The sequence below is a fragment of the Drosophila ficusphila genome, unplaced genomic scaffold (genome assembly GCF_018152265.1).
Source record: "Drosophila ficusphila isolate 14025-0441.05 unplaced genomic scaffold, ASM1815226v1 contig_198, whole genome shotgun sequence".
NCBI lineage: Eukaryota > Metazoa > Arthropoda > Insecta > Diptera > Drosophilidae > Drosophila > Drosophila ficusphila.
The window spans coordinates 775,256-795,080 of record NW_025064092.1 but is presented as its reverse complement, the minus strand read 5'-3'; the positions used below and the strand labels follow the sequence as shown (position 1 = coordinate 795,080).

The 19,825-nt window shown below is 47.3% G+C and overlaps 7 protein-coding genes across 8 annotated transcripts; 1 reads left to right on the top strand and 6 right to left on the bottom strand.

The window, feature by feature from the left end:
• Window positions 1-1,905: 1,905 nt before the first annotated feature.
• Window positions 1,906-2,683, bottom strand: LOC108091085. The gene is made up of 2 exons (XM_017190089.2): window positions 2,365-2,683; window positions 1,906-2,295 (listed from the first exon to the last, which is right to left on the bottom strand). Exons 1-2 carry the CDS (start codon window positions 2,571-2,573, stop codon window positions 2,136-2,138), a joined length of 369 nt encoding a protein of 122 aa, XP_017045578.1. The 5' UTR covers window positions 2,574-2,683; the 3' UTR covers window positions 1,906-2,135.
• Window positions 2,684-3,453: 770 nt separating this feature from the next.
• Window positions 3,454-5,852, bottom strand: LOC108091084 (segment polarity protein dishevelled). The gene has a single exon (XM_017190088.2). The coding sequence runs from the start codon at window positions 5,724-5,726 to the stop codon at window positions 3,888-3,890; it is 1,839 nt and encodes a 612-aa protein (XP_017045577.1). The 5' UTR covers window positions 5,727-5,852; the 3' UTR covers window positions 3,454-3,887.
• Window positions 5,853-7,691: 1,839 nt separating this feature from the next.
• LOC108091087 lies at window positions 7,692-12,452 on the bottom strand. The gene is made up of 2 exons (XM_017190099.2): window positions 11,856-12,452; window positions 7,692-11,138 (listed from the first exon to the last, which is right to left on the bottom strand). Exon 2 carries the CDS (start codon window positions 11,123-11,125, stop codon window positions 8,306-8,308), a length of 2,820 nt encoding a protein of 939 aa, XP_017045588.1. The 5' UTR covers window positions 11,126-11,138; window positions 11,856-12,452; the 3' UTR covers window positions 7,692-8,305.
• A 115-nt stretch (window positions 12,453-12,567) lies between these two features.
• Window positions 12,568-13,061, bottom strand: LOC108091090. Its single transcript, XM_017190101.2, has one exon. It carries the CDS (start codon window positions 12,947-12,949, stop codon window positions 12,629-12,631), a length of 321 nt encoding a protein of 106 aa, XP_017045590.1. The 5' UTR covers window positions 12,950-13,061; the 3' UTR covers window positions 12,568-12,628.
• Window positions 13,062-13,810: 749 nt separating this feature from the next.
• LOC108091088 (uncharacterized protein C1orf131) lies at window positions 13,811-14,508 on the bottom strand. The gene has a single exon (XM_017190100.2). The coding sequence runs from the start codon at window positions 14,404-14,406 to the stop codon at window positions 13,858-13,860; it is 549 nt and encodes a 182-aa protein (XP_017045589.1). The 5' UTR covers window positions 14,407-14,508; the 3' UTR covers window positions 13,811-13,857.
• A 539-nt stretch (window positions 14,509-15,047) lies between these two features.
• LOC108091041 lies at window positions 15,048-15,937 on the bottom strand. The gene has a single exon (XM_017189993.2). It carries the CDS (start codon window positions 15,699-15,701, stop codon window positions 15,144-15,146), a length of 558 nt encoding a protein of 185 aa, XP_017045482.1. The 5' UTR covers window positions 15,702-15,937; the 3' UTR covers window positions 15,048-15,143.
• Window positions 15,938-16,469: 532 nt separating this feature from the next.
• Window positions 16,470-19,714, top strand: LOC108091093 (mannosyl-oligosaccharide glucosidase). 2 transcript variants are annotated; one of them, XM_017190109.1, is made up of 3 exons: window positions 16,470-18,184; window positions 18,256-19,187; window positions 19,252-19,714. In XM_017190109.1, the coding sequence occupies exons 1-2, from the start codon at window positions 16,567-16,569 to the stop codon at window positions 19,149-19,151; spliced, it is 2,514 nt and encodes an 837-aa protein (XP_017045598.1). In that variant the 5' UTR covers window positions 16,470-16,566; the 3' UTR covers window positions 19,152-19,187; window positions 19,252-19,714. The 2 variants fall into 2 exon arrangements, with proteins under 2 accessions (XP_017045598.1, XP_017045597.1); XM_017190108.1 differs by having other exon boundaries at window positions 18,256-19,714.
• The last annotated feature ends 111 nt before the right edge of the window (window positions 19,715-19,825 follow it).

The following is a 19,825-nucleotide window of genomic DNA, read 5'->3' as shown; positions in this document are numbered from 1 at the left end:
TCAAAAAAATCCTATCTTTCAGTTTTCAGTTAGATTTTCGGTTGAGAGACTCACATGTTCTGTTTCACTACATTTTATCAACAATCATATTAATGTTGTTTCACTTTTTTTCTATATTTCTTAAAGGTAATGAATTCTTCTTGGAACCGCGTATTTATATATGTAGTTGTTTATTAATATAATTTTAGTTAGCTTCTAATTCCTGTAGCTAAAGTCCTAAATCCTATATCCCATTTCACTTTTTTCTTAATAGAGGGAACGAAGTTGCCATTTCATTTTATGAACAATTTTATCGTGACATTTTTTAACAGTTTAGTTTACAAAAAAATTTCAAAAATTGTTCTCTTTCCAATCAGGAATGTATGAATATTTATATTATTTTGCGAACAGGATTTTTTTCTCGAACCGTTTTCTTACACTGTTATGTATGTTAAGCCACAGAAATGAAAGGGATGGCAATACCTATATTCTATATTACGTTTATATTTTAATTCTGAATTCTAGTTTTACATAAACAATTATTATTTCTCTAGGAAAGATAGATGACATCAAATAGACCTTATAGAATTATTTGGAATACATATGTGTTGATTTCAATAACTTGTATTTACTCTCAGACACGATTATAACAGCTTTTTGTGAAATTCAGTTGACTTCTTTATATATACAGATCTTTACCTATCTTACCGTTTCAACTTATAGTTACTTGTTACAAAATGGTGTATGAACTTAGATGTTTGAAGGCTTTCTTAAGTTCTACAAATGCTTTGTGTATGCTAATATTTTAAAAATGCTTGCGTTTGTCTACTAAATTAGGTATCATTTAGAGTATAGCAAATACAGCGCCACCGAAAATGTTGTGTTCTTTTGCCTTTAGTACATTATTGTTATTCGAAACTTTGCTGTTACATTAAATGAACTCTTATATCAAAGCTTTTACAAATGTCAGTGCAAGTAGTATAGTCGGAGTGCTAAATGTGATGTGTAGATGATCCTGGGGGATCTTTAACTGCCTTAGTCTCTGGAATTTTCGTGGATAATTCTGTTTGACACCCTAAATTGGAGCTATGGCTGAATCTGGTAGTCATTACTGATCTGGTTTAAGTGACTATCTGCGCATATCAACGACGATCTTGCCTGGGATGTCCATTCGATTGAGCAGCAACGAGTCTTTTAGGTGCGAACTATAGCCTGACTGCCGACGTTGCTCGATGTGCCCATTGGTTTTGTACATGAGGGTGTTTTACTCGATGGCCAGTGCCTCAGCCTCATGATCTGATAGAAGCACTGCGTACCCAGGTCAACAGAGGACAAAAACGCAGTCTCCTTCCCAGCGTTATCAGCTGCACATCGAAAATCAACTCCTCGTGCATCGCGTTGCAGTTATCCGTTATCTACTGTTGTGACTTCGTGATGAACTAATGGTTTTGAGACAATTGATCCGCTTGCACTTCGAATGCCTTGAATTTTAGAAACACCTCCTTGGTGTCCCCAGGCACGTGAACGAGGCACAAGAAGCCCGCCTGCAGTGAATCTGAGCGGTAGTACGTCGGCTTCTGGTGGCAATCAAAGCTAGTTTAGAGTTGATTAACTGTTGGTGACATAATCTGGATTCTGGTGGATCTCTGCACGGGCGTTCTCTTGGTTTCCCTACCTGGTAAATATTGGCCATGAACAGCCACTCGGTGCCAGAGCAATTATACCTCGTAATTGTTTAACTTGCTCCTATAACTTGGCAAGACTATATTTCCTTTATAAAATTGCAGGGTTAATCTAATCTGGCTTTTTGAGCTTTCCAGGGACCGTTGTAAATTTTTTTTAAATATTTTTTTTTTTGTTAGAGGAGACCTTAATGAGTGAAGTTTTCCTGGATTAGGTATATTCTTTTTAGAAAAAAATGTAAGCTCGAGAGTAAAAATTAAAATTTTATCAGAACTTTGGAGGAAGCTAAAAACTTTAACGATTTGGCGAGAACTTCAATTTTGCCTTCACCTTCAAAGACTGTTAAACTTTGTTGTAGACAGAATTTCCTCAACTGGTCGGCATACGGACACCATGGCCTCCTCTTAATAACAGAAGTTAACGGTACAGAGTCGGAATTCTTGGCGTGATCAACATCAGAATTTTGGCGGGTGCTAGGAGCTCTCCGCGTTCTTTTTCTTCAGAGTCTCCATGACACCGGCGAAGTTGGCTGTTTTCTTTTTGGCCGACTTGGGCGTGGACGTCTGACTGCGGACGCGCATTTGTGTGGGCGCCACCTCGTCGCTGAAATCGAAGTCGTTGGCCTTTTGGGGTCTGCAAGGAGAAGTTCGAGGGCTAGTGGGTTATGCTCCTTTATACAACCAAAAGTTTAGATAATCTTACTCCTGCTCAATGGCATCTGTTGTCTGCTCCAGTTCCTTGCTATTTCCGCCGGACCCGACCTCCGGCGACGGAGCTCTGCGTCCAGGGAATTGCCACTGCAGCTCCGGAATAGTTCCCGCCTCCAGCATCAGATAGTAGTTCTCCAGCTCCTCTGCATTGGCGGAAAACTTGTCCGGTGTATTCGACGCCGGCTCCACATCGGTGGCCATTTTCGATTTATTCACTTGATCTAAAGAAACATGCGAATTTTCTGGTAAAATCAATGAAAATCGATGTGTGGATGCTTAGATTGTTGTTGTTTGTTTTCGATTAGCATTTCGATTATTCTGATATCGATTGGTATACAGTGCTGCAAAACAGCGAAAGTGGGCGGTTGTTTTGAACTGCATCCGCTGCCCAAAGTGGTTTGTCTATTTATAGGTTTCTTTATGCACTCAAGTGCATACCCATACCCGAAAAATGTCGGTTCTGCATATAGAGATCTTTCGAGTTTTTAGATGCCGCATTGTTTGTTTTAGGAGGAAGAAAAATATTTACCCGAAAAATCTACTCTTTTAATGCAAAAACGTTTTTTTTACTTTTACTATTTATGTTGTTTAAGCGTTCTTTTGTAATATAGTTGGATTGATTTATAGATGGGAAGATATTTTGTTGGCTTATCTGTTGCTTTTTAGCTGTAAAGAGATTTAAATATTTTGTAATTTGTTTACAGGCCTCCAAAAATGCAATGATATTACTTCCTGATACCTCACACCACATCATAAAAAACTGGAATAACGCAGAATGTTCTTACTACAAAATTGATAAAAAAAAAAACTTGTCAAATAAAAAGAAACAACTTTTAAAAGAAAATAAATTCAACATTAATAAGCTGTGTTCACCGAAAAGTTTGAAAAGGTAATCATTGATGAACTTTTAGGTAATTTAAAACGAAGTCCCGAAGAGTTAGTTACTTTTAATATAAATACATAAGCAATTAAACAATTCTGGGTCTCAGGTGCGGAAAAAATAGCTGAAAAGAGGGAATACACGACCACAGTGTTCGACGAGCGCAGATAAGACCCGACCTTCTGTACGAAAAGCCATCGATTATTCATTTTATTTGTATTTATTTACTTTGTGATTACTAAATTCTTAGAACTTTATTCAAAATCATCCTCGTCCGTCGTGCTGCCGTTTTCGCTGCTCCATCCGCTCCTGCTCACATATCATATATCTCAGTTGATCTGATCTGATCGTCTCCACAACCGATTGATGCCGGACACGGATATCCCTGTGGTGTTCCTTGCTCCTCCTCTGCTCGATCCCGCCGATCCTATTCTTTGTGGCTGGGTGGCTGTTTAGCGTTCGTTCTCGTTTTCTATGACTTACACGTACCATACATATACATAAGTGTTATTATTATAATTATTATATTGTTGTTTGCTGTTTGCTTGCTTTGTATACTCGTATATAAAAAAGAATAATCGTACATATTTAATTTAATTAATTAAAACACAATTTGATTGCAAAAAGAAAGGTTTCTACAATACGTAATTAAATACGGATACGTCCTGATCGTTGGTATTGTTGCCGCCGCCGCCTCCGCCTCCGCCTCCTCCGCGATTGGAGGAGCCGGATGACTTATTGGAGCCATGGGCGGCGATGGTCAGCTGGTTGGCCTGGTGGATCACCGAGGTGATGTCGCTCTGCGACGCCGAGATGTCCTTGCTGGTGAGCACGTCGCTGCTACTCGACCCCGACGAGATGTGTCGCTCGGCGATGCCGTACTGGATCGGCTGGTAGCCGTGACTTGGATTGTACGTGGCCGAGTATGGCATGTAGATGGGCGGGTTCGGGAGCGGCCCGATGTCGCTGGTGATGCTCTCGGTGTCCGCGTGGCTCAGCGCATGGCCGCCGTGCCCGTGCGGCAGCTGGTGCGGATGCAGGTGGCCCTGGCCGCGGCCCAGCAGATTGGGATTGCGCTCCTCGTTCACCACGTAGTAGCACTGCTCCGAGAAGGTCAGCTTGTTGACCGTGTGCTTGATGTAGTTGCTGCGCAGCATGGCCGAGACAATCCGTCGCGCCTCCCGCCTGTCCTGCACGTCCTCCACGTTTTCGAGCACCCAGTTCACAGCGTCGGCGCCGATGAACGCGTTCGGGATCGTGATCTTCAGCCACATGCGGTCCCGGATCTCCAGGCCGCTGTCCGGCTTCGTCATTGCCTTGACGATCTCCTCGAGGTTGTTCTGGTCCAGCCGCTCCTTGATCGGCTCCGCAATGTCGGCGATAATACTGTCGTGCGATGTGAGGGCCTGGGTGTGCGCCACCCAGGCGCCGGGATCGATGGGCCGCACCGGCTCCGTGCGCGGAATGGTGAAGTAGCCCTTCGGGTTGGGGTCCCAGCACTTGGCCACCACCAGCTTGATGGGTCCCGGCTTCTGGACCACCTCCCTGAGCACCCGTACCGCCTCGTCGTTGGTCATGTTCTCGAAGTTGACGTCGTTCACCTGGAGGATCATGTCGCCGGGCTCGATACGCCCGTCCAGAGCCACGGCGCCGCCCTTCATGATGCTGCCCACGTAGATGCCGCCGTCGCCGCCGCGATTCGACTGGCCGACGATGGAGATGCCCAGGAAGTTGACGGCCTCCATGTTGATCGAGACGGTGATGATGTTCAGCGACATGGTCGAGTCGGTTATCGAACTGTACGAGGAGGTGCGCGACATGCTGGGCGCTCGCTTTTTGCGCCGCTGCGGCTTCTTGCGCACCTGCAGCCGCTGGACGCTGCTGTAGTCGGTCATGTCGCGGTCGAGGGTCAGCTCGGATTCGGTGCCGAAAAGGCTGGTCGAGTCCAGATCGCTGGAGAGCACGGAGGCCGATTGATATGTGAGCGGTGGCGGTTGCAGCAGCGGATTGCCCATCATCTTCTGGTGATGCAGCACCTGCTGCTGCTGCTGTTGCTGCGCCAGCTGGACCGGCTGCACCTGCTGTTGTTGCTGCTGCACCTGCTGCTGTTGCTGCTGCTGGATCTTCCTGGTGGTCAGGCCCAGGCCCAGTTCGCACTCACTGGTGGGCAGCTCGGAGCAGTTGTCCGACTGGTTGGTGCCGTCGGCAGAAACCAGCCAGGAGACCACTCGCCCGTTGAAGCAGGGCAGGATGGTCGCGTCGTCCGCGATCTCCTCCTTGACCACGCCGAAGTCCGCGTCCATCGACTTGAAGAAGTACTTGTAGTTGTTGTTTTGCTTGTTCAGCACCAGCTTAAAGTCGCGCAGCGTCACCTGGGCAGAGGGAATGGGGATCTTCACCAGATACGGCGTCGTCTCGTCGTCGATGTGGTATATCACCTTCGTCTCCTGCCCACCGCCCCTGTCCGCGTCCATTTTTCCGGCTGGGGGAAGAGGAGCACACGGAAATCGGGGAAAACGGGTAAAAAGCACGGAAAACACACACGGGCGAAATGCAGGAAAAGCCTTTACAAAAAATCACTCGCTTTTCTCCCCCTGTCTCTCTTGCCCTCTCGCTCTCGCACGCGTTTCTTGTCTTTTTCTTTCTCTTTTTTTGGGCTGGGTGTTCGGTTCAATGGAAACAGCAAATGCAAATTCTAGCGAATCGGCTGGAAAACTGCTCCATTGACTTGGTTTCTAGCGCGTAGACTTCGAGCGGGCAGTACGGTGCACGAAAATCGGGGGCAAAACGAGCATATTGCTAGTTTACCAATAATTTTGTTAGAATTTTGAGACTAAAAAAAACTGACCGACGCAGTGTGTGAGCAGCTATTTACGCATAGAATGCCAAAACGCCTGGCGGCAGTAAAAGTCCTTTCTTTTCTACCGTGCAGCTGGTCACACTGGCATGGCGGAAAATCATTTCACGCTAGTTCATGCGCTTTACCTTAATTTTAAATGAAATAAAATGTACGCGGGTGTAGCCTTTTTTGTTTGGTATAAAAGTGGAAATATTTTCCTTATGTGGGTAATATTTTATTGGGGAAACGGTGCTGCCAGATCGTTCATAGAGTTCAAAAATAAAAATACCAAAAGTGCAACCTAAAAAACACTGTTATCGATATTAGACGTTAAATTTCAATAGCTCCTTCAAATTAAACTAAATTGGATAACTCAACTAAACTGTTTCAAAATCTAACTTAATTTTATTAGCAAGAATTTGCAAGATTTTCTTTACAACACCTTCAGTTTCCATATGAAAAAATGATGTTTTCAACAAAGTCATCCCATTGCTAATTAAAATGGTACCCAGCTAGTTTTTTATATTTAAAAAAAAAGCTAAACAAAACAATTGTTTTTAGTAGTTTTTATTCATACAAATGTTCAGTAAGGTTTTAACAGTTTAGTAATTTAGGAGGTGAAAACCTAGAATATCCTAAAAGCATGTGGGTTCACCGGATAGAGTATCAAAACAAAAGTATAAGGATATAAAAATACGAAAAAAATGTAGTTATTAATTTTATCAGAATAGTCTTACTTAGAAAGATCCCTTCCCCATCGAAATTTGTAGTTAGCATAGATTGTTTTCAAACTCTGGTAATTATGTATGTATATTATCAAGAACATCAATGGAAAAGTACGTTAACGTGAAAAATATCAAACAAAATTGATAAGCATTCGTGTTCATTTACAAATAATCCCTTAAGGAAGTTTGGATTGAGTAATAATTATTGTTCATATTCTAATAAATATACACTAGTCAATGAGACGAAAATATTTATTTTATTATAATAACTTATTCTTAACTCTAAAAACCATATACTCTAAAAACAATATATTTTATACATTAGCTGCTCAAGATTTTATTATAGTTAGCAGTTTTAACAAAATCAATATGCCACTCCTATACCAAATGACTGATCGCACAGCTTATATTATATTACTATCTGGAAAAATCGGCGAGTCTTGTTAGTTATCACTAAGTATAGCAACAAAATGTTGAATATATAAAAAATATGTACCAATTAAGGTGCTTTAATAGAAATCAGGTAATCATTTTAAAAGGTTTCAGCCGAATTCCCATTTACTCAGAATGCGAAAAGAAGCCATTGCATGATTACTTGATATGTGAATTACCCATCATTTCTAATAACTTATAGTGCTGTTGCTTTAAATCTGTCAGTTAAAACCATTTAGAGCTTGTTCCAACTATTAGAAACAATTTTTCTTTATTTAATGCTGTATAAAAACGTTGAAGAGTTTTTGGTCTTGTTTATCTCATTAAAGTTACAGATAAAGAAATCCCGCATATGGAAAGGGTTATTTATAGCTCTACGTTTTCCGGATAACCCCCACATGCCAATTATCACGCGCCCCCGTTGAGATTTAAGGAGGCACTCGTTATTTAAATCAGTTTTCTCTTTTATTTGTATACTTTAATGGGCTTTCAATTAAATATACACAATCCTTAAAATCTATATCTCCATTCCGGCGTAAACAAACGTGTATACGCCCTGATTTACGTGTATTAATGAACTACGATTTACATAATTGCCGTTTAAAAAAGTGTTCGATTTGTGGGTTTTTAAGGGGAAGTCGTTTGTCGTTTGGCGCTTGCACAATCCTCGCCAGACATTACAATTAAAATCAGGATTGATTCCTCCGCGGAACTGGTGATTCTGTTCGGTTTCCGAGACGCGATGCGTTAGGTTTAAATTTGTAGTATATAGTACATAGATACACCCGCTGTCTGTATTTATGTATGTCCGTCTGTTGTTTACGATTTAAGGTATAGATAATTACGCTAAACTACCTATTAGAACTAAGTTAATGGTTTTACAAAAAAAAAAACTTGTATAATGTAATCGGTTTGCTACTGCATCAAACAAATTATCGCGTGTCCGTTTTTGTGTGGGTGTGGTGGTGTGAATTATTTTTACAATGTGATACGTGTCCTAGTGGCTCCTCGTCCGACTGCTCGGCTGCCCGCCCGGCTGCCACACGCTGCTGCTGCCTCACTTGGTGTTGACCATCTCGACCAGGTTGCTGCCGAGCGTCAGGCGGTCGACGATGTCCAGCAGGATCTCGACGTCCTTGACGGTGGTCACCGTCTCGGGGGCTCCCATCAGATTGACGTGCTTGCCGTCGATGTTCGCGTAGAAGCACTTGTTCTTGAAGATGATGGCCCGGTCGTAGGGCACGCGGCACTTGTTCCTGTCCATAACGGCGCGGCGGAAGAGCACGCACGACGGCTGGTACTTGTGGCGCTCCTCCTCGGGTATGTTGTACGCCTTGAGATCGCCCGTGAAGATGGTCATCGTCTGGCGGGTCATCAGCGTCGGCGACACCTTGTACAGGGTGACCTTGCTGGACCACTTGCCAGATGGCACCCGGATCCTGGCCGCCACGTTGGCCAGCTTCACCAGGGCCAGCTCCAGGCAGGTGCGCTGCTGGCGCGTCGCCTTCGACGGCGTCTCCTTGGGCGTGCTGATCACATGCCACGTCTCGTAGCAGGTGATCTTCTTCACAACGCGCCCGTCCTCCTCGCAGAAGGTGGTGGTCTCGGGCGGGAAGTACTTCGGATTGCTCATGTCCTCCGCTCCGCCGCCAAGGACCAAGGCGCCGCCAAGCTCCTTCTGGCCGGCCACCTCCTTGTCGCGCTGCTCCTGCTGCTGCAGCAGCTGGTTCTCCTTGCTGCGGCGCTGGGGACTCAGGCCGGGCTTCTTGAACACCGGCTGGTCGTCGCCGTCGCCCAGCAGCTTGGTCAGCTTACGGTCCGCGCGGGCGTTGGCCGACGAGGCCGTCGTGGATAGCACGGGGCGGCTGCGGTTGCTGCTCCACTTGTTCAATGCCCCACCAGTGGCAGTGGAGAGTGCCGACGTGGCCGATGATGCCGCCGCCGGTTTGGGAGTCTTTCGGGTCACAATCGATGCCGGGATCTCGTCGATGTCAAAGTCGAGATCCGGATCCGGGTCGTCCTCCTCGGTGTCGACGTCCGTGGGGCACAGCTCCTTGCCCATGTTCATCAGCGGCTTCATCGGCTGCGTCTTCTTGCCCATCTCCGCGTTGAGTATCCTCGGCCTGGGCTTGGACAGCTGCGTTTGGCTTTGACTCTGACTCTGTCCGTAGCTCTGGATGTGCACGGGTCCCATTTTGGTGTTAACGCTGCTGTTGCTCGACAGGATCTTGATGCGCTTGGCCTGGCCGCCAACGGTTGAGCTGTTGTTCACAGGAGCGGACGGAGATTTCTCCGGGCTGGTGGCAATGGCCTTCTTCTCGCCGCTTCCCACATTGCCGGATGGGATGGGCCGGGTGCGCGGCCTGCCCACAGGCTGTTTCTTGCTGAGATTGCCCCCTGTTGCGGCTGACCCAGCATTGGTGGACCTGGTGATGAGCACATCGTCCTGGTTGATAATGTCGTCGATGTTCACGATGGTGAACGTGGGCACGTCCTCGCTTCCAGACTCGTTGTTCTTAGCTTCGCTGCTGGAGGCTGCTCCTCCGCCCGACGAACGTGTTGTGGACGTGGCGCCGACCGAGTTGCTGGTGGCGTTCGTCGCGGTGTTCGCCTTGTAGTTGCTGCCGCGCCGCTGGGGCATCGTCCTGGTTAGCAGGCCCATCTTGGGTCTCGTGGTCGCGCCAGCCATGTTTGTCTTGCCATTCACCACCGGCACACTGCGCACCTGCTGGCCACCGGTGGACGAGAGGACCATCCGCTTCCTGGCCACGGGACTGTCGGTATCGCTGATCTCCAGCTTGCGCTTGGCCGCCCCCGACATGGAACCAGAACCAGATCCCGATCCCGCTCCCGATCCCTCTGTCAAGCTAGCGTTGTTGCGCGCCACATTGACGGCTATGGCGCGACGCAACTGCTGGAGGCTGTTGGGCGCAGTGCGTCCGCCGGCCGAGTTGATGGACACCTTGTTGGCCACACCGCTGGGCGTCTGGCTGCCGGCTCGGGGCGTCCTGGAACTCGCACTGGCGGCATTGGCAGTGCTGGCCTTCGGTGGACGTCCACGCCCACGCTTGACCGGCGGCAGCTTGCGACGCAGTTCCTGTTCGTGCTCGGCCTCGCTCAGATCCTCGTCCTCGTCGTCGTCATCATCCTCGTCGGACTTGTGCAGTTGCGGATTGAATGCGGCGTCCGCTAGCTCGTCGTCGTCGTCCTCGTCCAAGTCGAGCTGGTCGCTCATGTCATCGTCGTCCGTTGCGTAGTTCTGCTTGCCCTGCCTCCCGTGACGACCAGCGACGGACTGATTGCCGCCGTCGCCCAAGGAGGCCATAAACTTGGGCGTGACGATGTCATCGCTGGCGTACTTCGGGTTCGGCTTGATCGAGCGCCGGGAGCGACTGGCCGCAATGGTGGGCGGTGGACTCGCGGGCGTGTGCTTGGCCGCCGGCGACTGCTTGTACATTTTGGGCGTCGTCGTCTCCTGCTGAACGAAGCGCCGTGGCTTGATCAGTCCCAGCTTGTGGTGTGGAGTCGCGGCGCCGGCGCTGCCGCCCAGCACCATTGTGCCGCGTCGCTTGGCCAGGTTGGCGGCCGGCTGCTCCCTGGTGATCTTCGCACGCGCCGCTGGCGGTGGCGATGGCGAGATGGCCGCTGGCTTAACGGCGTGACGGGTGCGCGGCGTAGCGGTCGCTGGCGGCTTCTCCTGGACTACGGAGCGCCGACGTGTGCGGGTCTCTCGCAGCTCCTGCTGCGCCTCCCGCTGGTTATCCCTCTTCCTCAGTCTGCCGGCTGGCGGCTCCTCCTCGTCGCGCAAATTTCTTAAGTAGACGATGCAAGGACGTGTCTTGACGATTTCAGCTGCCTGCTTTTTTCCAGCTCGCATCTTTCATGGGTAGCTGCAAACGGGGCAAAAGACAAAATTGATAGTCTTATTATTGTGTCCATATAGGAGGGTGAAGATTGTTTTTCTACGGTGGAACTTAATCAGGGCAAATATATTTGCAATTGGGCAAGCACAACTCCAATCTTGACCGCTAGTGTTTTATTTTACTTTATAAGAAATGCAGATACATGCACTCCGCGTCATTTAGCTGCGTACTGGGCAAAATAGTTATTTGACAGTAGTTTATTGAGCGTAAACAATCCTATCTTATAGGGCAATTTATGGAATCACGTAAACACAGATATTCGAATGCGCCTTCTGTCAACCTTAATTACTTTTAAAATACTTCACAAAAATATTTTCTTGTCAAACACTTAACATTTTTTCTTGCAGTGCAAAACACACAACACTTCTAAATGGCGCTCTCTCGGGGACGTCTATTCTTAGATTGCTGAAGACAATGTAATATGGAAGTGTTATTACAAGCAAACTGCGTTGATTCCATAACAAATTTAAATAAAAACCCGGATTATAAGAAACTACACATTGCATATAGGCAGATCACACTGTTCTTAATGGATATGTATGTAACGTGCCGCAGCTCTGGCAACTCTGCCGCCTATTTTCGTCACTTTTTCGCGCGCCAGTCGGTGCACATACATGCACACACACCCACATATGGAGAGCAGAGAAATTTGCACTAAATCGTTGCTAAAATTCACCAGCTTACCTATGCAAGTCGCTTTACATTTTCTCTGGCGTTTGTTTTTGCCTTTAATAGCACTTTTTGCTGGCACTTTCACAACGCGGCGCTCTCGTTTCTCCTCTGCGTACGTCTTTGTTGTTACAACGCTGGCTCTCCGGCTACGATGGTCACACGTCTTAAACTTCCAACCAATTTTGTTGGAATTCAATGGGCTTCGATTAACTTTGATTGTTTTCGGCGAACGAAAAATAAAACTCGCAAAGATGCACAACAACAACCGAACTGCAGAAGCAGAGCAGCAAAAGTGGTGGCAATAGTGGTCAAATTGAAAAGAGCACAACCAGGTGGCAACCCGATATGGCGATGTTTTTCTACCCAACTGTACCACACACACACATGCACGGCGACCCTGTGTGTTGTTGCTTTTTCAACGGAAATTTTGGGGTTTTGCCGCTCGAACTCCACTGTATAGTAGGCACTAGTAAATTTTTCTAGATACCCTAGAGGCTATGATTATTATGCACTGAATAGTAGTTGCTGTTTCACACGACTATCACGAATCCGATTCCCGCGCTCGAAATTGTTCGCTCTCGGTTAAAAACTGGAACAAGAATGAGGGGAGAGGGGTGGAAAAGAGAGAGAATTGGTGCTGGAAAGCGTCAGCTGGCCAGTGTTAAATAACTTGTTAGTTGCGCTGACACGGTCACACTGGGAATTAACCCCTAAGAAACCATGGTTTTGAACTCTTTAACTTGATTTTTTATTAACAATTACAATTTGGTTGCATTATGAATTTCCTACTTCAGTGCCGAGGGCTGCGGGCAGCGATACTTGGCCATCTCCACCTCCGCCTCGGCGTAGCTGAAGCGATTAAAGCTGTAGTATTCGGGCACCTTGTAGCCTCCTGTGGCAGAGGCCCCAGGTCCCACGGGTCCAGTCGTGGGCTTTACACAGTTGCTGGTAAGACCCACAACCGCTGGCGAGGATGGGCTCGTCTGGGAGGAGCCAGATCCTGATCCTGTTGCACTGGCTCTGCCGCCGCCCGAAACGGGGCCACCCTTGATCTGACTGTAGCAGCGGCCCAGGGCCGGGCGCAGAACACGCGTGTGCGAGAACATTGTGGGCTGAATTTAATAGGAGTCCGTTTAATTCGCAAAAATAATTCACGTAATCACGTATCAACAAAGTGTCGGGGTTGGACAACGCCAATAGTCAGCTAATTGGCAGAGAATCTGGCAAGGCTTTGTAATGGGTAAAGTAGCCGTCTTGTCAGAATATGAAATGCTACATTAAATGGTCACATTTTTAAAATTATGTTTAAATTTATTTAAATTTTGTTTTTGGGGCTTAGGAACATGTTATCAAAGAAGTTCAAACAATATACATATAAATAAAAACAATTTTACTAGTTCAAAAATCAGTTGATCTCAAGTTCATCTGACCAAGTTACAAGGAGCTGCTAGGAAATACAGGAAAGGGTATTTAAAATAAAAGCTTTTGATTTAAAAAAAAATAATGAAAAACCCAATTTTTTTTGTTGCTCATTTAACAAATTATTTATTATAGTTATTCCTCAAATCACTATGAATTATGAGTCGGAGTGTAGTCCGAGCGATTACCAAGCTCCTGAGAACAGCGGTAACTCGACGTTTTCGACTATTTTTGCCCGAAACGCAAGCTTGGTTTTCACAATTGAGAAGTTGTTTTGAATACAAAGCTGAACAATTTCAGCGCGTTCCTTCGGAGTTTATTGTTCCATAGTAAAAATTGTCTGCGAATAAAGCTACCAGAACATTATGACATTTGTCGATCTGGTAGGATTGCCTGTTGCTTCCTCTTTAAATGGCCTACCCTCTACTTATGCTATTATTTTATAAAAAAAAAAAAACATGACTTAGAATTTACTACAGGCAGCATTTAGGGTTTCACCAGAACGGTTCGCATTACGTTGTGCAAAATATAGAAATTCTTTGTACTACTACATATATTAAATTACGTTTATTATTAGGTTTACACTAGTTAACAACTATTTTTTAGTCTTAAACTTGGGCTGCGCCTTTCCGTAGTGCTGATCGATGTTGGACACCGGAGCCCGCTTCTTGTTATTGCGATCCTTTTGCGATTTACTGCGACATTTTACGCTGGCTGCTCCCGTTTGGTTTTTGCCCAACTGATGGAACTTCTTGCGCTCCTCGCGAATGTTTTTTAGCCGCTGACGTTCGTCCTTTAGTTCTTTGTAGTTCTTGGAGGCTTTCTTTAAGGGCTTGGCGCCCAGCTTAACCAGCTGGAACATTTCCATCTTCTGCTTGTTTTTTATCACCCTCTGGTTTTTCATGGCGAAGTTGAGCACCTCATGGCGCGCCCTTTTGATGTCGAACTCGGGATTAAGTTCCATTCCCGCTTCTTTGCTTTTGTGGAGCTTCTGGGATCCTTCATCCTGGTTTTTCTGAGCACTTTTTGACGGAGCCTTCGGCTCGTGAAACACCAGCGCCTGAAAACCAACGCTTTCTTGCTTTTTTTGTACTGCAAGGGCTGCTCGCGTCGGTACCGGCTTGAAATCCTCGCTGATGTTCATTATTCAACCAGAACTACTTAGTTTTAATAAAATGAAGCAAATAAAACAAAATCAAAATATTGTGGGCACATGTAGATCGAAAAAGTACTACAATTGCCCAAACGCCTGAGCCTGTCTGGCAACGTTAGCGTGAGTGTTTGTTTGAAAGGTGACGCTGATACTGTTTTTATTACGTCACAAGTTCAGCAAGTTTTAAAGATTATTTTGTGGTTTGTTTGTTGTTGTCTTTTACATTTTTACTTAGACAAAGCCAACACCTAATCAGGAAATAATACATTTAAATAATATATACAAGGATGCACATTTATATATTAAGAAGTACTACAATTTTTTTTTAATTTAATACATTTACTTATTTAAATTAAATACTTAAGTATGTATGCATATATAAAACGGGGTCATACTTGTATATTTAATTTTTATTTCTGCGTAAACTAGTACTTCTACTATTCGACGCTGACAAAAGATTTTATATAATTTTAGTACAGTTTAAAAATTTTTTACGGTCGAAAATACATATATATACATATATACATATATAACGCTTAAAATGCTTAAAATAATTAAGACATTGCTTTAAATTTTTGAAGTTTGAACCTCATTCCCATTAAGCCCTGATTTAAGCAAAAAGGATCTTAGGATATTTTTTTTGATTTTGGGATACTTCTCTTTTATTTGCAGGTAATTCTTAGTTGGCCCTACAATGGTAGAAGCAGTCTTCTTGGAATATAAGGTTATTAAAAGAAATCATCTTCGTTAATTGTAAATGATTCTATCATCTCATCGATTTCGACATCGGAAAGCTGCATCTGAACATCGAGACCATCGTGTTCACTGAAGGGATTGGCATCCAAAGGAGCTGTGGCGCAGCTCATCCAACTTTGGATGCGGGTAACCGGCGGAGCAATGGGCGTCGACGGCCTTACAATGTAACTGAAATCTACCTTCTTCTGGTCCTGATCCTCCAGTGGTTTCGAGCAGAGATCGTTGTCTTCGATAGTGGTTTCTCCGTCATCGTTGAACGAGGATGATTCCGCGACATCGACTATGTAGCTGATCGGCTCTAGCTGGATGCTAGGGGACTTGGTAGTGGTCCGACTGCAGGGTCGCATTCCGAGCTTCTCCTCCCGGCGGCGACGTGGCTCCCGGACTTCCGGCTTCCCCTTTCCCCTGACGACTTTTTTCAGGGACGCCTTCACCTGGGAGGAGTTTCCAGGCTTGGCCACGTTGGTCAAACGACCGTCCACGTAGTCATTGCGCGGCTTGGCGAAGATCCCCGCCAAATACTTAAACATTTTCGGCTAACTGACAATTTAAATCAATGCTGACGATGCAAAATCAGATTCTGCTTTGCAATAACTACAGTTTATCACTCTAAATATAAAATAAGTTTTGACTCATTAATCAAGGAGTCCTGATTAACGGCAACTGTGACCCAAATATAATCTTTATAACTATGTATATCTCGTATAAAAAAGGTTTTTTTTTTGTTTAATTTTTAAAGATAAAGCTTTGACAGATAACTTTTTATAACGAGGAGGCCAACATCATCTAAGCTTATTTCTGTTATATCAAAACTTTAAACGTTTACTTTATAAAACAGATTAGAACAAATTATATTTAGACCCAAAAAGGCAATTATTTGAGGGGCCCAATTATGTTTTTATGTATATGGGACAGTGCTCGTGCCACAATTTTTTAAGTTTAAGTTTATTTATGTAGGTATATGCCTAAATATGTATTTTTTCAAATACTTTATTCAAATCCTAAAGAAACTTTCAAAACTTACAAAATCCTCTATTTGCGACTCCACTGTCACTGCTGGTTTAAAAGAATACACTGGGTTAACTGTAAAAATTTTGGTCAAAAATACCTTAACAACTTTTTATAAAACGGTTTCTCTCGTTTGTAAAAAAGGCAATCAGTTAAGATAGTATCCGTTTTATTACAGGAACATATTTTTGTCCATGAATTGGCTTTCTGACCCACAGTGCAGTGTTTAATTTACGTGGCCGTTGCCACTGCAATGTTAACAGTGCTCGAATTAAGCACTCTGGCAACGCCGAGCGAATAGAAAAAAAAACAATGCGCTGCCAGGAAAACATAAGCAGCGGAAAACTCGACGAATACCGATAAAGTAGACTGAAGGAAAAGCGGAAAATGGCCAGGAACACGGGCAGCTCCTCGGGCTCCACGCCGGCGTCGGCAGCGGCGGCGGCAGCTGCAGCGGCGTCGAGCGCGAAGCAGAAGCGCGCTCCCCGATTCAGCTTGTCCTCGAACATGATCCTCGACAAGTGGAAGACCATGATCGGGTGCGTGTGCCTGGCGATAGCCTCGTACTTCGGCTACCTGGGCTACCTAGAGACGCGGGTGAATACGCCGTTCGACCACCAGAAGATGGTGGTGCGCGCTGGGTTGGAGCAGCCGGACCGCTACTGGGGCTCCTACCGGCCGCTGAACTACTTTGGGATGAAGACGCGCGACCCGCACTCGCTGGTCATGGGTCTGATGTGGTATACGCCGAGCAACCTGGGCCCCGGCGGTCAGGGCATCCGCCATTGGTGCGAGCAGGGCGACAAGCTAGATTCCTACGGCTGGACGCACCACGACGGCCGGACCTTCGGCGTGCAGGAGATCCAGGACCTGCCCTTCGAACTAAAGACATCGTTTGTAAAATACCCGGAGGGCAAGCAGTATGGCGGCGACTGGACGGCCCGCATCTCGGTGAGGAACACCACGCGCGCCTGGGACAAGAGCATCTCGCTGGTCTGGTACGTGGCCCTGGACGAGCGCACCAATGGGCACATCAAGTACGTGTCGGACGACAAGAGCCCAGAGCCTGGTGTCTACGGGGAGACGCAGGGCCTCGGCGAGTTCCAGGTGCGCTTCCACGCCGTCAAGGGCAAGATCCTGCACAAGTCCTACCTCAGCACGGTGGCTCCTTCGCTCAGCAAGCTGAAGGACACGCTCTTCTCGCACTTTCGCGCCTTCGCCGACAAGCGGGGCAACCGCTTCATCGGCTTGCCCGGTGAAATAGTCTCCCAGAACGGGCTGCCCTCCTCCAATCCGGAGCCCAACTTCATCGCCATTCAGATCACGGCGGAGGTGGACTTCACCCTGGACATCACGTACCAGTCCACGTCCGGTTTCTCGCTGGGCGAGTCCATACCCAAGCCGCCCACCGGCAGAGCCTATCAGGAGTCGCTGCAGGCGAAGATCGCCCAGTTTGAGCAGCGCTTCGAGGAGCGTTTCCAGCTGAAGAAGAAGGGCCACTCGCCGGAGGAGGTGCGGTTCGCGCGGAACGCCTTCAGCAACACGCTCGGCGGCATCGGCTACTTCTACGGCTCCAGTCGCGTCCAGTCGGTGCACACCAAGAACCCGGTGCCCTACTGGAAGGCACCGCTCTACACGGCCGTGCCGTCGCGCAGCTTCTTTCCGCGCGGCTTCCTCTGGGACGAGGGCTTCCACGGGCTGCTGATCAGCGCCTGGGACGTGGACATCGAGCTGGACATTTTGTGCCACTGGTTCGACCTGCTCAACGTGGAGGGCTGGATACCCAGGGAGCAGATCCTGGGCGTCGAGGCGCTGGCCAAGGTGCCCGAGGAGTTCGTCACGCAGCGCAACAGCAACGCGAATCCCCCCACCTTCTTTCTCACGCTCCGGAAACTGCTGACCAGCCATCGGGCCGAGTTGTCCCAGAACGGACGCCTGGCCACGCTGGAGCGGCTCTATCCGCGCATCCAGGCTTGGTTCAACTGGTACAACACCACGCAGAAGGGTGAGTAGCTGAGGAGTTTCTGTGATTCCTCCCATCCCTGTCTATTCAATGCTGAGTGCTGTGCCTTTTAGGTGAGGTGCTGGGCACCTACTTGTGGCGCGGGAGGAACGCCACTGCCACGCGGGAGCTGAACCCGAAGAGTCTGTCCTCCGGCCTGGACGACTATCCCCGGGCCTCCCATCCCACGGACAAGGAGCGCCACCTGGACCTGCGCTGCTGGATCGCCCTGGCGGCCAGCGTGATGGCCGAGCTGTCGACGCTGCTGGGAAAGGACGACGTCAAGTACTACGAGACGGCCTCCTTCCTCACGGACAACGAGCAGCTGAACCGCCTGCACCTGGCGCCGTACAGCGAGCAGTACGCCGACTGGGGCCTGCACACCGACCAGGTGAAGCTGAAGCGGCCGCCCAGCCTGGCGCCGCAGCAGCAGCAGCGCCACCACCACCAGCAGCACCAGCTGCCCGAGATGCGGCGCGTGACCGGCGAGGAGCCGCGCTACCAGTTCGTGGACAGCACCTTCGGCTACGTCAGCCTGTTCCCGCTGCTGCTGGAGCAGCTCGACCACGACTCGCCGTACCTCAGCAAGCTGCTGCACGACCTCCGCGATCCCGAGCAGCTGTGGACGAACTACGGGCTGCGCTCGCTCTCCAAGCGCTCGCCGCTGTACATGAAGCGCAACACCGAGCACGATCCGCCGTACTGGCGCGGCCCCATCTGGATAAACATCAACTACCTGGCCGCCAAGGCGCTGTATCACTACGGCAAGATCGAGGGCCCGAATGCGGCGCTGGCGCGCGAGATCTACGCCGAGCTGCGCGACAACCTGGTGGGCAACATCTTCCGACAGTACCAGCGGAGCGGCTACCTGTGGGAGCAGTACGACGACACCACCGGCGAGGGCAAGGGCTGTAATCCCTTCACCGGCTGGACGGCCACCGTCGTCCTCCTGATGGCCGAGCAGTTCTAGACGCGATCGGCGGCCCGACGCCGAGTAAAATCTGCTGTGAGTTCCTCGCTGAACATCCCTCTGACCGGATTCCTGAAATGATCTATGTGTTTGTGTTTAGGATAGGTGACTCTTCTTCGACCCAAGAATCGGAAAAGCCTACGTTACGTTAATAACTCAAGCTTAAACCAGCCAAACAAATAAATGTACTTCAAATTTTACAACCTGAACATCTTCAAATGTAAAATCTTTGGCATTCGAACAAGTGATCTTTAGTTAAGGAGAATACATTTGGCATAATGCGAGCTTCGCTTATCTTTTTTTTGAATAGGTACTTAGTGGCCAGTAATACTTACATGCTGCACTCCTTTTATATTACAATAGATCTTTGGCGATTCTGCGTTGAAGAGGAAAGGCCACTCATCCTTACTATAATTGTGTGTAGTCCTTAGAAACACCAGTCTCCAGTTGCTGTACAATACTTAAGAAACTTTGACAAACGAACCGAGTGAAAATTACTGTCATTTAGCGTTAAATAGACGAATTTTAAAACTATAACAAATATATATAAAGACAAAACCAAATTTGTAGTTTTCTTCTGCAGAAAGAGGATTCATTCTTTGAGAAATTATTTAGATTAATTGATGAAATATATGAATTTAATTGAATTTTACCATATTAAACACAAAGAGAAA

Coding starts and splice junctions, on each gene's coding strand:
- LOC108091087 (XM_017190099.2), bottom strand. CDS start 11,125: ATGCGAGCTGGAAAAAAGCAGGCAGCTGAAATCGTCAAGACACGTCCT.
- LOC108091093 (XM_017190109.1), top strand. CDS start 16,567: ATGGCCAGGAACACGGGCAGCTCCTCGGGCTCCACGCCGGCGTCGGCA. Junction 18,185..18,255: donor GTACAACACCACGCAGAAGG/GTGAGTAGCTGA, acceptor TGTGCCTTTTAG/GTGAGGTGCTGGGCACCTAC.
- LOC108091088 (XM_017190100.2), bottom strand. CDS start 14,406: ATGAACATCAGCGAGGATTTCAAGCCGGTACCGACGCGAGCAGCCCTT.
- LOC108091084 (XM_017190088.2), bottom strand. CDS start 5,726: ATGGACGCGGACAGGGGCGGTGGGCAGGAGACGAAGGTGATATACCAC.
- LOC108091090 (XM_017190101.2), bottom strand. CDS start 12,949: ATGTTCTCGCACACGCGTGTTCTGCGCCCGGCCCTGGGCCGCTGCTAC.
- LOC108091085 (XM_017190089.2), bottom strand. CDS start 2,573: ATGGCCACCGATGTGGAGCCGGCGTCGAATACACCGGACAAGTTTTCC. Junction 2,296..2,364: donor ACAGATGCCATTGAGCAGGA/GTAAGATTATCT, acceptor TTCTCCTTGCAG/ACCCCAAAAGGCCAACGACT.
- LOC108091041 (XM_017189993.2), bottom strand. CDS start 15,701: ATGTTTAAGTATTTGGCGGGGATCTTCGCCAAGCCGCGCAATGACTAC.